Genomic DNA, 17,063 nt, shown 5'->3' with positions numbered 1-17,063 from the left:
GAATTCCAAACTCTATCCTTAGTGGGTAGCAGCTAAAATCTCTGCCCAGTTTTTTCAAATCATGAACTGTTTCATCTTCACTGGGCTCTTTGGACTCTGTCCCATATCTGTGTAGCTCAAAGGTCAGCCAAGGATTTGTATGGCCTTTAGTTGCGCAATTTGAATCCCTGCCCTGCAGCTTCTTCCTCCTTTCTGGGATCACCCCCTCATTTTTAGCCTCTATGACAGCCCTAAGTTCCATCCTCTTACTTCTCTAGAGAGTAAGACTCTGCCTTTCTTCCTGAGACATAGCCACTTGGCTCCTCAGTACTTCCAGGCCAATAGTCACACACATAAAAATCTCAACTGTCGCAGTTCCCTGTTTTCAAGATCAACTTCCCTCTAGCTTCTGCCTGTTTTTAATTTATCTCAGTGCCTCCAATTTTTTTTTTTTTTTTTTTTGTATTTTTCTGAAGCTGGAAACGGGGACAGTCAGACAGACTCCCGCATGTGCCCGACCAGAATCCACCCGGCACGCCCACCAGGGGCGATGCTCTGCCCCTCCAGGGCGTCGCTCTGCCGCGACAAGAGCTACTCTAGTGCCTGGGGCAGAGGCCAAGGAGCCATCCCCAGCGCCCAGGCCATCTTTGCTCCAATGGAGCCTTGGCTGCGGGAGGGGAAGAGAGAGACAGAGAGGAAGGAGGGGGGGGGTGGAGAAGCAAATGGGCGCTTCTCCTATGTGCCCTGGCTGGGAATCGAACCTGGGTCCCCCACACGCCAGGCCGACGCTCTACCGCTGAGCCAACCGGCCAGGGCCCAAATAGTTGTTTTTTAAGAAATATTTTATCCAGCATTTATAATCATCTTCAGGAGAATTAGTCTGTTATAAGCTACTCCACCACTATCACCACAAGTGTAACTGGGCCATTATTTAGTCCTGCCACTATATTACCTTTATCACAAAAGAAAATATTTGCCAATAATATATCTACTAGCAAATAAACAAAGTTAATTTCTCCTTCCCAATAAATCTTAAGTGGTTATATATTTTTTATAACACTCTTTTGCTCTATTCCTTGTTCAAATAAGATAAAATAGAATTAGATGGGTTCTGAATTAAGTAATGCCTTCAGAATAGTACACAAATACAACATATGTTGTAAATATAATAAGAGAAGTACAAAAGAAAGCTATGAGGCCTGAGGAGGAAGATATCAGAGGGGATTTTCTAGAGAAGGTCACCCTTAAGCTAGTTGTAAAAAGGGGACAGGAATTCAGTAGTTAGAGCTAAGAGAGAGAGAACATTCTAGAAAGAACAGTATAAACAATGCAAAAAGTTGTAAGGTTGGAAGCTTAGGCCTTACTGGTTACAGCTATAAGTATAAGTTATAATTCAAAATTAATACTTAAAAGTTCATGTTATAAATATGGGTAACTCTTGCACCAATTTTAAAGGAAAGAAGTCAAATACAAAATAAATACAGTAATAATTCATTTATGTAAAGTTCAAAACCAGACATATACCAATTAGAAATAAAATTGAGAACAGTGGTTACCTTTGGGTTATAGTAGTGACAGGGAAGGAGTGTGAGAGGGGCCTCTGGGGTGTTCACGACGCTGTACTTAGTGTCTGTCCACTGTGTGACAAGGTATCAACTGATAACTTTATGGTTTGTGTGAAGTATAATGAAAGTTATACGTCAATAAAATACTTATGTGAAGAAATAAAACCTAATTTCGAATGTGAAAAAAAGTTTCTGTTGTGCATCTCCATATATGAATTCATTAATTTTTCACAAGAGCCCCATGAAAGATCAGTGATTCTGAACTGTATGTAAAATTGGATTATATAAATCGATAATCAAAACAGCATGGTATTGGCAGAAAAATAGACACACAGACAAATGGAACAGAATAGAGAGCCCAGAAATAAAACCACATATATATGGTCAAATCATTTTTGATAAAGGAGCCAAAACACACAATAGAGAAAAGAAAGCCTCTTCAATAAATGGTGCTGGGAAAACTGGAAAGCCACATGCAAAAGAATGAAACGACTACAGTTTGTCTCCTTACTACAGTTTGTCTCCTTGCAAAAAAAATTAATTAAAAATGGATCAAAGACCTAAATATAAAATATGAAACAATAAAATACATAGAAGAAAACATAGGTACTAAACTCATGGACCTTGGTAGTAGAGAACATTTTATGAATTTGACCCCAAAGGAAAGGGAAGTAAAGGCAAAGATAAATGAATGGGACTACATCAAACTAAGAAGCTTCTGCATAGCAAAAGAAACAGACAACAAAACAAACAGACAGCCAACTAAATGGGAAATGATATTTTCAAACAACAGCTCAGATAAAGGGCTAGTATCCAAAATATATAAAGAACTACAAAACTCTGTAATAAACAAGCAAACAATCCAATAAAAAAAATGGGAAGAGGAAGAGGACATGAACAGACACTTCTCCCAAGAAGAAATACAAATGGCCAATAGATATATGAAAATATGCTCATCTTCATTTGCTATTAGAGAAATGTAAATCAAAACTACAATGAGAAACCACCTCACACTTGTTAGATTAACTATTATCAACAAGACAGGTAATAAATGCTGGAGAGGCTGCAGAGAAAAAAAAACCCTCATTCACTGTTGGTGGGAATGTAAATTAGTACAACTATTATGGAAGAAAGTATGGTGGTTCCTCAAAAAATTAAGAAGAGAACTACCATATGACCCAGCAATCCCTCTACTGGATATATACCCCCAAACTCAAAAACATTGGTACATAAAGATACATGAACCCCTATGTTCATCACAGCATTGTTCATGGTGGACAAGATGTAGAAACAACTGAAATGCCCTTCAATAGAGGATTGGATAAAGAAGATGTGGTACATATATACAATGTAATATTACTCAGCCATAAGAAATGATGACATAGTGTCATTTATGACAACATGGATGGGCCTTGATGACATTATACTGAATGAAATAAGTAAATCAGAAAAAGCTAAGAACTGTATGATTCCATATATAGGTGGGATATAAAACTGAGACTCATGGACATAGATAAGAGTGCAGTGGTTACCAGAGGAGGGGAAGGAAAGAGAGGGAGGGGGTTAGGGGAAGGGGAGGGGCATAAAGAGAAACAAAATACTATAGGGTGATGGAGGATGATTTGACTTTGGGTGATGGGTATACAGCATAAACAACTGTCCAAATGATGTGAAAATGTTTTCTCTAAATCTATGTACTCTGGTTGACCAATGTCACCCTGTTAAATTTAATTGTCTAAATTAAAAAATGTTTTTGAAATACCATGATGTTAGATAATAATAAATTATTGCTTTATACACAAAATTTGACATAATTTAAATCCCCCAAATTTAAAAAAATGAAAAAATTTTGCCTGACCTGCAGTGAATAAAACATCAACCTAGAATACTGAGGTCGCAGATTTGAAACCCTGGGCTTGCCCAGTCAAGGCACATATGACAAACAAGCAATGAACAGCTAAAGTGAAGCAACTATGAGTTGATACTTCTCACTCCCTTCCCCCCCCCTAAAATCAATAAATAAAATCTTAGAAAAGAGAGAAACAAAATTTCATTTTTATTCACAGCTGGTATAGTTTGAGTGAACTTAAGCTATATAGGGTGGGGGAAATGTAGGTTTATACGGTAGTGGTGAGCATGTGAAACAAAGTTTATTCTTGTATTAGTGTTTATTAATTATTGTAGTATTTTCCATACAAACAACTGTAAGCCTACTTTTGCCACACCCTGTATTTATGCTGAAGTTTCCACTGAGAGCCACCACTTGTTAATAAAACTACCCTGTATTATTTAGGATATGAGTTCAGCAACTGTAACAAGTAACAGTGGACTAAACACAACATTAATGCTCTCTCCCGTCACAGTTTGAGCATAAATCGCTGGGGTTGATGCGGCAGCTCTGCGGTGTCAGGTACTTGTGCACTTCCCGTTTTATTGCCCTGTCCTCCCGAACAGGAAGTTTTCCATCTTACATTCCAAGATGGCTGCTGTGCTCCCACCATCCTGTCTGTATTCCAACCAGAAGAATCACTACATTTCTTATACTGCTGGCCAGAATCTCAGCACAAAGACTTACGAAGCTACAGGAAGGCTGGGAAATGGAGGTGCTGGCTGGGTAGCACATTAAAGGTCAGCCAGCACTCTTTGCCGTTCCTGCCACTCAATGCCCGTCTTGAATTATGTGAGTTGAGAATGATGAAATGCCTCCAGGAGCAGATCCGTTAGGGAAAGTTCAGCTGCCCTGCAGATAAGAATATTCCTGTTTTACAGATGATAAAACTGAAACTCAGAGAAGTTAAATGACTCCCCCCACCACACACACACACACACACACACACACACACACACACACACACATACATTGCTAATTAAACAACAGAGCTCGGACTCAGATCCAGTACTCTGAGCCCAAGATTCTTCTTTTGATGCAACAGGGGCCTTTCCAGGGAGTTTTTCTTCTATACCAAGAATGCTAGTAAACCTTAGTCTAAGAGAAAGTGAGACTTCAACTGCATCTAGGTTTAAGTGACATTGGGAAAGGAGTGAGGAGGGAGACAGTGGTAGGGTTTTATTATGAAGACAGAGGCCCAGAGCTGGTAAACCTGAGCTGTGTTTGGCTCTAAAGGTTTAAGAACCCAGGAAGCAAGGAAATAGAGCACAAAGCCCTGTGTTGTGAAGCAGTAGCACGCATGCTCAGTTCTCCCTCTGAACCAGAAGGCAGATTAATGTGCACCCAGCTTTCCCCCCTCCCTGATCTTTAGTGTCCCCATTTATAATAAGGGGAGGAGGGTTGTGCAGGTTGTGCACAATTTTTAAAATTCACCAAGCAGAAGATTCTGGAACAGAGTAGAGGAGTACAGCATGGTTTCAATCTTAACCACTTCCTATCTCTCAGAAATACTATTGGTAAATTATCAAAATATTGGGATTTTCAGAAACACTACAAAATCTGGAAGGAAGACAATCAAGCAGACTTCCTTGTCTTTTTTTCTCTTCTGACAAGGGAACTTGGAAAAAAAAAACAGAGGAAACAGGAGAGTAATTAAAGTGTCTGCTGTTTCCTGAGAGAAGTGAAGTCTTCAGGATTCCACCAAAATGTCCCAAAGCCCCTGGGGATGGGGGTCAGGAGGGATGGCCTCATCCTCAACTAGGTAGAGCAAACCTGCTGCAGGATGCTCATCCAAATCTCCGGGGAGGGAGCAGAGCCTGATATTTTAACAAAGACTGCATATATCCTAAGACAGAGGCTTCTCCCACCCAAGTCCTCAGGTAACAAAAGGGTGCAGCAAACCCAGAATACTCAGTTCTCATGTGTTGATGGGAGAGACAGCACACTGGTTCCAGACAATGGGGAAGGAGATACTGCATCAGAGCAGGTAGGATGTCTGGGCAGAGCTGCCTAAGTATGTATAAGGGGAAAGAAATTATATGGTTGCTACACTAATTTACAATATAACTGTCAGTATATTACCCACAGCTAACAAAAAAGAGGGAAGGGAGGAGGGTGGGAGTATCACAGGCTACAAAACACAAAGCCTAATTTAGGAAAAGATATAATTCAAGGAACAGAAGAAATTTTCTCATGATTTCTTCACATTATAGCACAGCTTGATAGGACCATAATTAAGTAAAACTAAGGCTCAACCATGAGATGTTAAAATAGCAGGATGAGATAAAAAGGGAGTTTGCAGACATAAGGAAACAAATTAGATACCAAAATATCTTATAGAACTAATAAACTATAAATAGAAAGAGCCAACACTGCTGACCATTGAAATACTGACATGGAGAAAAGACTGTAAGAAAGGTAAATGCAGAGGGAAGGGGAAATGAAATTACCTTTACCCTTTGTTAGAAGCTAATATACATGAATATTCATTTGTTATAGGCTAAGCTGCTGTAACAAAGAAGTGGGAAAATATAATGTCTTAAAATAAGTTTGTTTAGTGCTCACTCACAAAAGTGTCCATAGGTGAGAAGTCCAAGGCTGGCGGGACAGCTCGGCTCCATGAAGTTATCCAAGATACGGCTCCTGCTATCTTGATGCTCCATCATCTCCTCATCCCTGTGGTTACAGATGCTTGCTCCCATATCAATGGTTGAAGCTGGCTCCTCTCCACACCTATGTTCCAGCCCATAGGAAGAGTAAAGCTAGAGCAAGCACTCTTAGAAAATGGCCTAGAAGTTACACTTCTCTCTTCTGCTCCCATATTACACTGGGGAACAATTTTTTTTTTCCATTTTCTGTTGCATGAGGTTTTAGAACTGTTTCTATATATTTTTGCATCAATGATTCCAAATCTGAAGTCCATTTTTTGGTGTATGCTCTAGTTTTTATGCAATTTTAATTTCTTTTTATTACAGTTAATGGCATGCATTGGTTTTTAAATCGGAGTTAAAGGGCAATGACTCTTGGACTGAACATAACCACAAGGCATTTAATGTTTTACAAACATCACTTTTATGTAATTGTAGTTGTTTTAAATGTAATCTGATAAAAACACCCTCTTATTTTGTTTTAAGATTGAATCATGGCTTCTTAGAGTAGGCATAAATGTAATAGTCCTGAACCTTCTGTTATATATGTGGCTGTTACACACTTCAACATCAAAGGTGCAATATTTCATCATTTGTGACACGAGCATATATTGCCTATTTTCAGTGGTTCCGATTTGTTATTTAACTCATTTGCGAGAAGGTTACAATGATATAAAAATTGTCCTCAACTTTCTGAAGTATAAGGAGCATAACTGGATCATTTGTGTGGATCTTAAAATGGCAAATTTTCTGCTAGGACAACAGAGAGGTTTCACAAAGTATCCTTGCTTTCTGTGTTTGTGGGACAGCCGAGCTCGGGAGAAACACTGGACACAGGAGGAGTGGCTGAAACGTGAAGCTCTGGAAGTAGGGATGCAAAATATTGTGAATGAACCTGTAGTTAATCAAGACAGGATCATTTTTCCCCCACTTCACATCAAAATTGGCATAATGAAGCAGTTTGTTCAGGCTTTGAATAGAGAAAGTGAATGCTTTCAACATATTATTTCTGCTTTTCCTGCCTTATCTTCTGAGAAGATAAAAGCAGGTGTATTTGATGGACCTCAAATTTGAACCCTCACACATGACAAAGAATTTGCCAGGAAGATGAATAAGGAGGAGAAAGCAGCATGGTAGTCTTTTGTGGCAGTTACAAAGAACTTCCTTGGCAACAAAAAAGCAGAAAACTATGAACTTCTGGTTCAAAGATTGCTGTTGGCTTTCCATGACATTGGATGTAACATAAGCGTTAAGATTCACTTCCTGAACGGTCACCTTGATAAGTTTCCCAAAAATCTTGGAGCTGTTAGTGATGAGCAGACTACTGCTGGAGCATCAAACGAGACTGTTCTCAACAAGGACACAAATGCAAGAGCTACAAACGCAAATTTTTGCCTGAATAGAATTTAAATAAGTTTTGCGCAAATTTTATGATTAAAGTAGTGTTTTAATATGTTCTATTTCAAAATTGTAGACAAATTTTGATGCAATCATATCTTTTAGTGTATTAGTGTATTTACTGCATTATATAAATTATTATATTTTCACAAAAATGATGCCCAAGAAGACACTCTACTTTATTATGTTAAACTAAATGTTGAAAATTTTACAGTAAGATGAAAACCTAAAATCTTGAATTGCAAAGAAACTACAGCTTACAGAGAAAAACTAATGTCAGATTTGAGATTAGCACACTTGAATTAGGTAAGAACAAGTGTTTTTGTGGATGCAACAAAAAATTTTGTTCCCCAGTGTTATTGTCTGTCCTGGTCACATGCCCACATTTAGCCACAAGGGATAGTGGGAAATGTAGTCTGGAACTGGATAGCCATGCACTCAAATAAAACTTAGGGTGTCCTATCTAAAAGGAACCAAGAGAGGATGAATGGTTAGGTATTGTAATGTGAAAGATGAAGATGAGCCAACATTTAAAGGCACTTGGTGACCCTAAAACAAAGATTCCAGCAAATAAAAGAAATGTATCAAATAATATAAGAAAAATTTTCGCAAAGTGAAGAAAGAACTAAATCTGTAGGTGAAAAAAATGTCAACACTGAATCCCAGGAAAATTTGATTTAGACTATTTAACATTAAGGTGTTTCTTAACTTAAATACCTGAACTTCAAAGACAAAGAATGCTTCATACATTCAGGCAGAAAAAAGAATCACCTACAAAGGGTGAAAAATAAGGCTGGCATCAGATTTCATAATACTCGTACAAAAAAATGGTAATCTACAAAGTTTTGAGAAAAGAAAGGATGACCCCAGATGTAAGTCAAGTATAAGGGCTCAGAGGAAGTAAAATACCCATGAACATTTGGAACAACTGCTTAATAACCAAAACCAGGCAATTAAGAAATGAATCAAAATAAATAAGTCAAGCACTGAGAGGCCCGGATGAAAGGAATATTGATGAGCATTGGATCCATTTTAGATAGAACCAATATTAAATAATCATAGCAGTTATGGTTTCTTTTTTTTTTTTTTTTTTTTTTCTTTCATTTTTCTGAAGCTGGAAACAGGGAGAGACAGTCAGACAGACTCCCGCATGCGCCCGACCGGGATCCACCCTGCACGCCCACCAGGGGCGGTGCTCTGCCCACCAGGGGGCGATGCTCTGCCCATCCTGGGCGTCGCCATATTGCGACCAGAGCCACTCTAGCGCCTGGGGCAGAGGCCACAGAGCCATGCCCAGCGCCCGGGCCATCTCTGCTCCAATGGAGCCTTGGCTGCGGGAGGGGAAGAGAGAGACAGAGAGGAAAGCGCGGCGGAGGGGTGGAGAAGCAAATGGGCGCTTCTCCTGTGTGCCCTGGCCGGGAATCGAACCCGGGTCCTCCGCACGCTAGGCCGACGCTCTACCGCTGAGCCAACCGGCCAGGGCGAGTTATGGTTTCAAAATGGAAGGTGAAGGGATTAAGCAAAGAAAAAAATTTTCTAGACACAGACAACAATGTGGGGATTGCAGAAGGGAAAGGGGATGAGGAAGGTGGAGGAGGGTAGAGGAGGAATAAATGGTGATGGAGGGGGACTTGACCGGGGTAGTGACCACATGCAGTACAATATACAGATGAGGTATTATCGAATTAGGCACCTGAAACCTCTGTCATTTTATTAACCGATGTCATCCCAAAAATTCCATTGAAAATATTTAAACACCAGAAGGTGAATATTGAAAATCTGTACAGTGTAAAGTTAATATCTCAAAAATGGGGTGGTAGGGGAGAGAACATGGGATAGCAAGAGAGGTTTAGTGCTCTCATCTTTTGAAGCTGAGATATGCTATCCAAGTAAAACCATGTGATAAAAAACCTAAGTGTTTTCCATAATCATCTGTGTGTAACTTAGGAGCAGGGGTCCACAAATTCCTGCCTGAAGGCTGACCACCTGTTTTAGTAAGTTAAGTTTTATTGGAGCATAGCTTCACCCTTTACTTACATATTGTTCACGCTACTTTCCACCTATCACAATGAAACTAAACAGCCTTCAGTATTTACTATGTGGTCCTTAAAGAAAAAATTGGCCAACCTTTCCAAGGAATCTTTTATAACTCACAAGAATCTTGTGGTAAAGAAATATTTATGTGAGGCTTAATCATTTGTTGGGTTTAATTTGGCCATTTCCCCTCCTATTAAATTCATGTCCAATTAATCTTAATAATGTAATATGAATCCTATTTTTTATAAAACAATATATCAATCATTCCAGCGAAGTCAGAGATAATGAGTCACCTAGTGCTATTTGGTATGGGTTCTTAAACTTTTATCTTTGTGTTTTTCTGCATTATTTGGAATCTTTATAATGAACATATATCTTTTTTTTTTACCAGAATAATAAAATAAAATGCTTTTTCTATTGGAAAACACTGGAAGCGAATACAGCAAGATATTAACAATGATTAATTCTGGCTGACAGGGACGTAATTGCTGTTTACTTCTTAAGCTTTTCTGTATTTTTTAAATATTGAAAAAATGTTAAGCTATTGTAGGAGGTTTAGCATAAAGTGATAGAGTTCTGAATTATAGTTTTGGAAATAGTAATAAAATATCAGATATAAGAGACATTATTCTATTTAAAATATTATTCTCTTATAATAATAAAATATTATTCTCTTATAATATTATTCTCTTATAATAACTATACAAACTCCAAAGTTTGGTTCTAACATAAAATATAAAGTATGACATAAAGGAGCAGCCAGAAGATGACATGTGAGTTCAGTGGCAATCAGCACATTCATAGAATTGGTGTCTTTCATTTTCATTCATCTCAACTTATCTCTCCAGTCTCATTTCCCAACCTATACGTTCCTGATACACACATCATATTCCAGTCACATAGAGTGCCTCGTCTTTGATGAAATCTTCATGCAATAGTGCTATTTCTCTTTGTCTTCACCATTCTTTCTACCCATAATTGTATCCCTTTCTCCACGTGACACAATTCAATGCTTCTTTTAAGGCACAATTTCAGTATCAACTGCTGTAGTACATCTCAACTTTGGCTACACGTCAGAATCACCTGGGAGCTTTATAAAAACACCAAGTCCAGGTTTCAGTCCAGCTATTCAGATTTAATGGCCCAGTTTTGGGGCCCAGGCAGCAGTATTTTTAAAAAGCTCCCCGAGTGATTCTAACATACAGCCAGGGTTGAGAGTCATTGCAAAGCCTTCTGCCATACCAGCAGGCGGAGTTAATTACTCCCTCTTCTGCACTCCCACAGCCCTAAGCGTCTCCATTGCTCATGAAATTTAATGTTTACTGTAGTAAAGTTAGTGTGATATAGTAAGTGCTCAGTAAATGCTGAAGGTTGTTACATTCCTTCTCCATCCAACCGAAAGTACGCAGAAGTGGTTATCCTTACCATGGGAACGGGACAGGAGAGTGGGCTCAGGCTTCACATTGAATCACACTGTCTGCAGGATTTATTTCTATAAACTTGCCAGAATGTCCCCTCCCCTCCACACTACTACTACTACTACCACACACACACACACACACACACACACACACACACACACACCCCTCACTGCCTTTTCTGCATAGCCCTTGGTTGTTGAGAGTGATACAATTTGAAGAATTAAAGGAACCAGTGTTATGAATGTGCTGACTGCCTGACAGAATCCAAATATCACCTGCCTTCTGCCCCGTCCTTTGTGTCATACTTTACAGGGTATTTTATGTTGGATCCTTCTACTTTAGCTTTCAAGAGCTGGTTGTCAGGGGTACTTTGTCAAAGGCTTTCTGAAAATCCAGATAAATTGTGCCATGTGCCCTGAAACTGTCAAACCTATATTTCACATCTTCCCAGCACTTGATAATTTTATTTAAGTTGAATCTTTCTTCCTTCCTCTGATTTACCTTTGCCTCCCTGACTCTGATATCAATCAGAGAAGCGGAGAGATGGCCACTTCTGATACTGAACATCCTCAGCTCTCTTTGTGCCGAGGCTGGAGCACAGTACATTGGGTGATTGTCTCATCCTCGCTGATTAGAAGGACATCCTAGGAGCTCTTTCTGTCTGGAGGTGAGGTGTGGAGAGGAGAGCTGAAGATGAGGAAGAGATGAAGATGGGTCAGCAAGGCCCAAGCTCCACGATATCACCGTGTACATATGAGCTCCTCACTCTCATCAAGGCGAGGCCCGTACCACTGCCCTCTCCTCTTCCCACTCTCCTGGAAGGAGACAGTGCACTAACAGGCTTCTCTTTCCTGTAAAAAAATCTTACCTATAGTCAGTTAAACTGTGCTCACCAAACATCGTCAAAGGGTTTGGTGTTCATGGGATGGTAGTTTCTCATAGTTTCCCTTAAGCACCATGGACTGGCAGTAGGGCCCTAACAACTTTACTCATGCCAACATTTCTCAGCCAACATATATTTACTTTGTAAAGTGATTTCCTTCCCCTAGTCTTGATGAAACTTTCCCTTTCTTTCTCCTTAAGGTCACCATGACCTTGATGAGCAATAAGGTACAGTACATCTGAGTCCAATGGCAAATTTCACTAATGTAAAATCAGATTAATCTTAAAATTATATAATTTTAAGTATGTAGATCTAATGTGTATATAGTATATTTTTCTGTGTGTATATCTAATATAGTGTGTGACCTGAAACAAATATACTAACCTATCTGTCTTGGTTCTTTACTGGTTAAAACAACCATTACCTAGTTCCCTTAGAAGCTAAGCAAATTAATTAATGTTTGGAAATTGACTTGAAAATTTAAATCAGTCTAGAAATATCAAACAGTTGCAGTTTCCTTACTGAGAGGGCCCAGGACATCCATAACCTCCTATAATAAAGGTAAAATTACTGTACGTGGGCTAACAATTAAATGTGATTTATATGCAATACCTATAATCTTTAAAATCTAGATGCCATTTAATAGAAACAACTCATATTTCATTACTATAATAAAAGCATTTTATGACTTTAGGAAAAGTAATCATCTATTATAAGTGATCTAGACCTCTTGTCTTTAAGCATTTCTAAGATCTGCAAGAGTCTACTCAGAGTTCACCTTTAATCTCTTAATGTTGACTTATTTATCTTTAAATTCTCCCAGGATTTTTTTTTTAATTCTCAAAACTCTAATAGGTATTTCCTGGGAAATTTGCTTGTACAAAATTTGGCTGTATTCAAAACCTCATCTGCCAAGATTTAGCACTTTTATATTATAGTCATTAAAATTGAACAAAATTTTAATGTTCCTTTATTAACTACTACTACTACTATGACTTTGCATAGTGGAAATCACAACATGTTAATTGGATTTAATTAAGTATTTTAAATTAAACAAACTCCTGACAGTAGACAATAGCACAGGGTACTCATGAGCAATAAAATTGGAGCTGATATTGCTACTTTATTAAAACTTAATGAAACTATTCATAATCTTATGTATAGTTTACAAGAAGAAAACTATTCATTTTGAAAGCAAAAATGTCTGCTGAAAACAAGTTTTTGATTATCTAGGTGAAGGTTCAGAAGTTAATAAAAGGGTCCACCATAACCAACGTCACGGTTCTGCCGGCTTCTCATCGCATGAATCCATATTTCACCCCCATATCAGTCCTACAAGAAGATGCCAGTAAAGGTTAGTGATTCAATAATCATTTTATGTCTAGGAATCTAAAGGAAAGAGTATAACATGGGGTTTGGGGCCTGAGTTTGAGCTCTGGCTCAGTGACTAATTCTCCTAGGTGACCTCAAATAAGTCAAGTCCTCACTTTGGCCAGAGAAGATTGGATTAATGATCGCTAGAGTCCCTTCCACTTCTAAAATCCATTATTCTATAGATTTAATATTGATTTAAGTGTTAGTATTATTTTATATTAAAAGTATTGTGTTTAAGCAATACTACTAGAAATGTTCAAGCTCCTGAGAAGATAGTTTCTGATGCTAGCATTTAAAAATCTTATTTCAATAGTTATTATGCAGAAATATGAAGCCAGAATTAATATAATTAGTATTTAAACTATGTATGTCTTAATCCAAATTCCAGTGAATGTGAAACAAGTAGATTTCTAGTTTTTACACAAAAGGCTATATCATCTTTATCTCAGTGTCCCCAGTGCCTAGAACCATATCTAGCATTTTGCAGATACTAAATGTTGGTTGAATGAATAAGCAAGTGGAAGAGTAAATGAATGAATAAGGACTGAGTGTCAAAAGTAACTTCTTCTCCCTGCTACTTAATTTAACTGGCTGAAGTGTTAAAGAATGCCTAAGTAAATCCCCTTTCATGTCTCAAATATAACCAAGTGAGATGGTCTTTAATTATTTCTGTCTCACGTTCTATCTGTTGTCCGGAGGTATTTTGGACCTAACGTTGGTTCCCAATAGTTCTTCTGGAACCTAGAAATTTAAAGTCCTATAACTGTCATATCCTCTGTCTACTGACCTGGTGATAAATAGACAGCAAAGCTTAAGAGAACCCATAATCATTGTAAGCTTCTCAACTTGTTAACCTTCCCACAACTATAACTATTACTTTTCTAGTTATTCATTGTTCAGAAATCTTTGTGACATATGCTTTTAGTTATTTTACATAATATTTACGCCCTGGGAATACTAGATAACATCAGTAGAGTTTCTATTTCTTGCTTTCGTACCATTTTATATTCTTTCTAGACCAGTTAGGATAAATGAAATAAGGAATCAATCACTTAATGCTTGCTTTAGCAATAGACAATAAAAAAATGCTACAAAGGTCAATCTAGAAGCATGGTAGCTTGGTTCAGGAAAAAGATCACACTTTTATCTCAATTATCTGTCAAAGAACACATGGCATACCATAATATTTATAATTGATCGATCAATTAATTGACATATAGTCATTGAATATTTGCCATATGTCTGGTATTGTGCAAGGTGATCTGAGCATCAGGAAAGCACAAGCCACAGACATGGAGATCTAGTGTCTGGATTTTTCACATGTTCTTAACGCTCTTTCATGTCACGTAAGCCTCACCCCAGCTCTATACGAGTCCAGCATAAGGTGAAATGTGAACAACATCCAGAAGAAAGAATCATTTTGGAAAACGCTGGGCAAACATTCCTACTTTTTCTCGAATTATTTTGTTAAATCCAAAAAGAGAAAGTTGTGGGGGTTTTTAATGGTTAAGAACATGTAAGTTTCACACTACACAAATCAGATTTTCGATTCAGGCTCTTTGTGAGCTCAGGCAAGTTGCTCTCTGACCTAGAATAAGCTCTAAACTCTATCAACAAGGCATACCTGATCTGGCCCTCACCTCCATTTTCCTCTCACTCTGCTTTCTCTACACTCCAGACATGTGGGCCTTCTCTCTGTCTCTTATCAGGTCTTACACATTCCCATAGCAGGCTCTCTCCAGTTCCTTTAACTCTGCCCAGAAGTCACTTCCTCAAGCTTCTGTACTTTTCCTTCAGAGATGATCACAGTTTGTAATCATACATTTATCTGTGGATTTACTTAAGGTCTTCTTCACTATTAGAGGCTCCATGAGATCTCTCTGGTTCACTATTGCATCCTTAATCCCCAGGGTATTTCCTCACACATCTTAGGCTCTTAACAAATATTAGTTGAGTGAATGACAGAAAGAATGAACTTCCAATTTCTGATCTGTCCAATAAGAAGAGTATTATGAAAATTTGATGAGACAATGGCATTAAAGAATACTTTTCAAAAACATATAAAATCATGACTCTCATACAAATGTAAGATGAACACATGTCAAAGATTTTATTTAAGTCATTAATTAAAAGGGGGAATCTGTAAGATGTTACAGCTGGTTTAAAGGAGAATCCAGAGAACACACATTTGTCGATCTGGAATATTGGAAGAAATTTGCAAATGGACACAAACTGGCTTTTCAGTGGGAAGGAGGGGCATCCCTACACCAGGCAGAATTTACTTTTTCGTCCATAGGCAGAATTCTTTGCATTGTTTTCAGTTTTTTTACAAGTTAACTTGAATCTCTGCAGAGTTATAATACAGGCTATTCAGAGACTAGGTCCAGGTAACCCTGGCAGCTCCAGTACTCTCTGAAAAGGCATCCAGTAATCTCTTCTGCTTACTGCAAAACTAAAAAATAGCTTTATTATCTCCTTCCACTACAATCAAAGGATCTCAAAAACAATTATTCACACACTTAGGTTGGTCTCCTTGGGTTTGTCCTGATTATATACACAGGGGTAGCAAGAATGTCAATTCACCATGCAGGCCTTTTTAAATGTGCTCTGCTGAATATCTTCTTAAGAAATTTCAAATAGAACTTTCTAAAACCCTCTATAATTTACTATCTAGAGGCTAGAAATCAAGACCAAGAAATTCTGTCCACCAGATCTCAGCGGCAGGACCTATAAATTTGGGTAAATTCCTCTCTTCCGGAGGTACTGTATCTCTCATAAGGTTCTTGAACTGCCAGAAAGTAACCTTCCTTACCTATAGACTTTGTACCTGGCCAGTTTTTCTGGGATGGCTTTGCAAGCATTGACACGATAAAATCAACCTTAGTTCTTTAAACGTGAGCTATTTACCTGATTAATAAGCATCATTCTTAAATATTGAATTTCAGGTCGTAGTTGCATAAGCAATTTTTTCAATTACATCTTAGTGAAAGGAGATCAGACTATCATTGACACTATGCAAATAGGTATATTGCCATTAAAAGTAAGACTATTCAGTGAAAGTTTCTTAATTTGGGAAGAGAGGGGGGCACACTAAGGTATTAGATGTTTGATTTCCTTATTTTCTGGGAATTTTAGGAATGTTCAATTTATATAAGCACTATTTTTCTTCATAAGTTAATCAGAACAGAGCTCCTTTAATTTAAAATGAGACTTGACAATCTAATTTATTAATGTGATTTGGAGACAGAAAAACACTTCACATTCCCAGTGAGAGATAAAGGCCTTTCTGAGTTATAGACACATAGATGCATAGATACAGAAAAAGCTTATCACTTCCATTCTACAATTTTAGCCACAGATAAAAAATAAACACAGAAACCCAAAAACTTAATGGTCCAGATATCAGTTATTCTCCTTTCTTGTGGGCATGAAATTCCTAATTGGTTTGAGCTCAAAATACACAAATAGACAAACAAAAGACTATCAAACTGTATTCTCCATTGCTTCTCACTCAACAGGGAGCAGGTCTCTAGAAGCCATTAATCCATTTACAGAGAGCACCAAATTGCCAGTCATTTTAGCTAACAACAGGAATAATTTATTAGCCATAGATGAAACAAAAAGAAAATTAAACACAAGATTAATAGGGAGTAGTGTTAAAATTAGAAAAACAGAGTCAACAAAGTTCTATTTTCCTTTGAATTCACCTCTGGGAGCCAAGAAAAACCAGTGCCTGGACTTGGTCTGTATGAGCTGCAGCATTCCTGGCAAGCTGAGAGAATCTTTTGTTTATCTTGGTGGGATCTCCAAAATAGTTTCAGAATATTTATATATTTTAAAGTAAAACCATGAACCTCATACAACTATACA

General features: G+C 37.9%; 1 protein-coding gene across 1 annotated transcript in view; it reads left to right on the top strand.

The window, feature by feature from the left end:
- The window catches only part of LOC136335435 (IQ domain-containing protein H-like), a 119,389-nt gene that overhangs the window by 81,050 nt on the left and 21,276 nt on the right, over positions 1-17,063 (top strand). Inside the window, exon 6 of the mRNA XM_066276682.1 lies at positions 13,053-13,173. Coding sequence (XP_066132779.1) covers positions 13,053-13,173 — 121 coding nt within the window. The remainder of the gene's footprint in view (positions 1-13,052; positions 13,174-17,063) is intronic.

Source organism: Saccopteryx bilineata, chromosome 4 (assembly GCF_036850765.1).
Source record: "Saccopteryx bilineata isolate mSacBil1 chromosome 4, mSacBil1_pri_phased_curated, whole genome shotgun sequence".
NCBI lineage: Eukaryota > Metazoa > Chordata > Mammalia > Chiroptera > Emballonuridae > Saccopteryx > Saccopteryx bilineata.
This window is presented reverse-complemented; position numbering and strand designations above follow the sequence as displayed.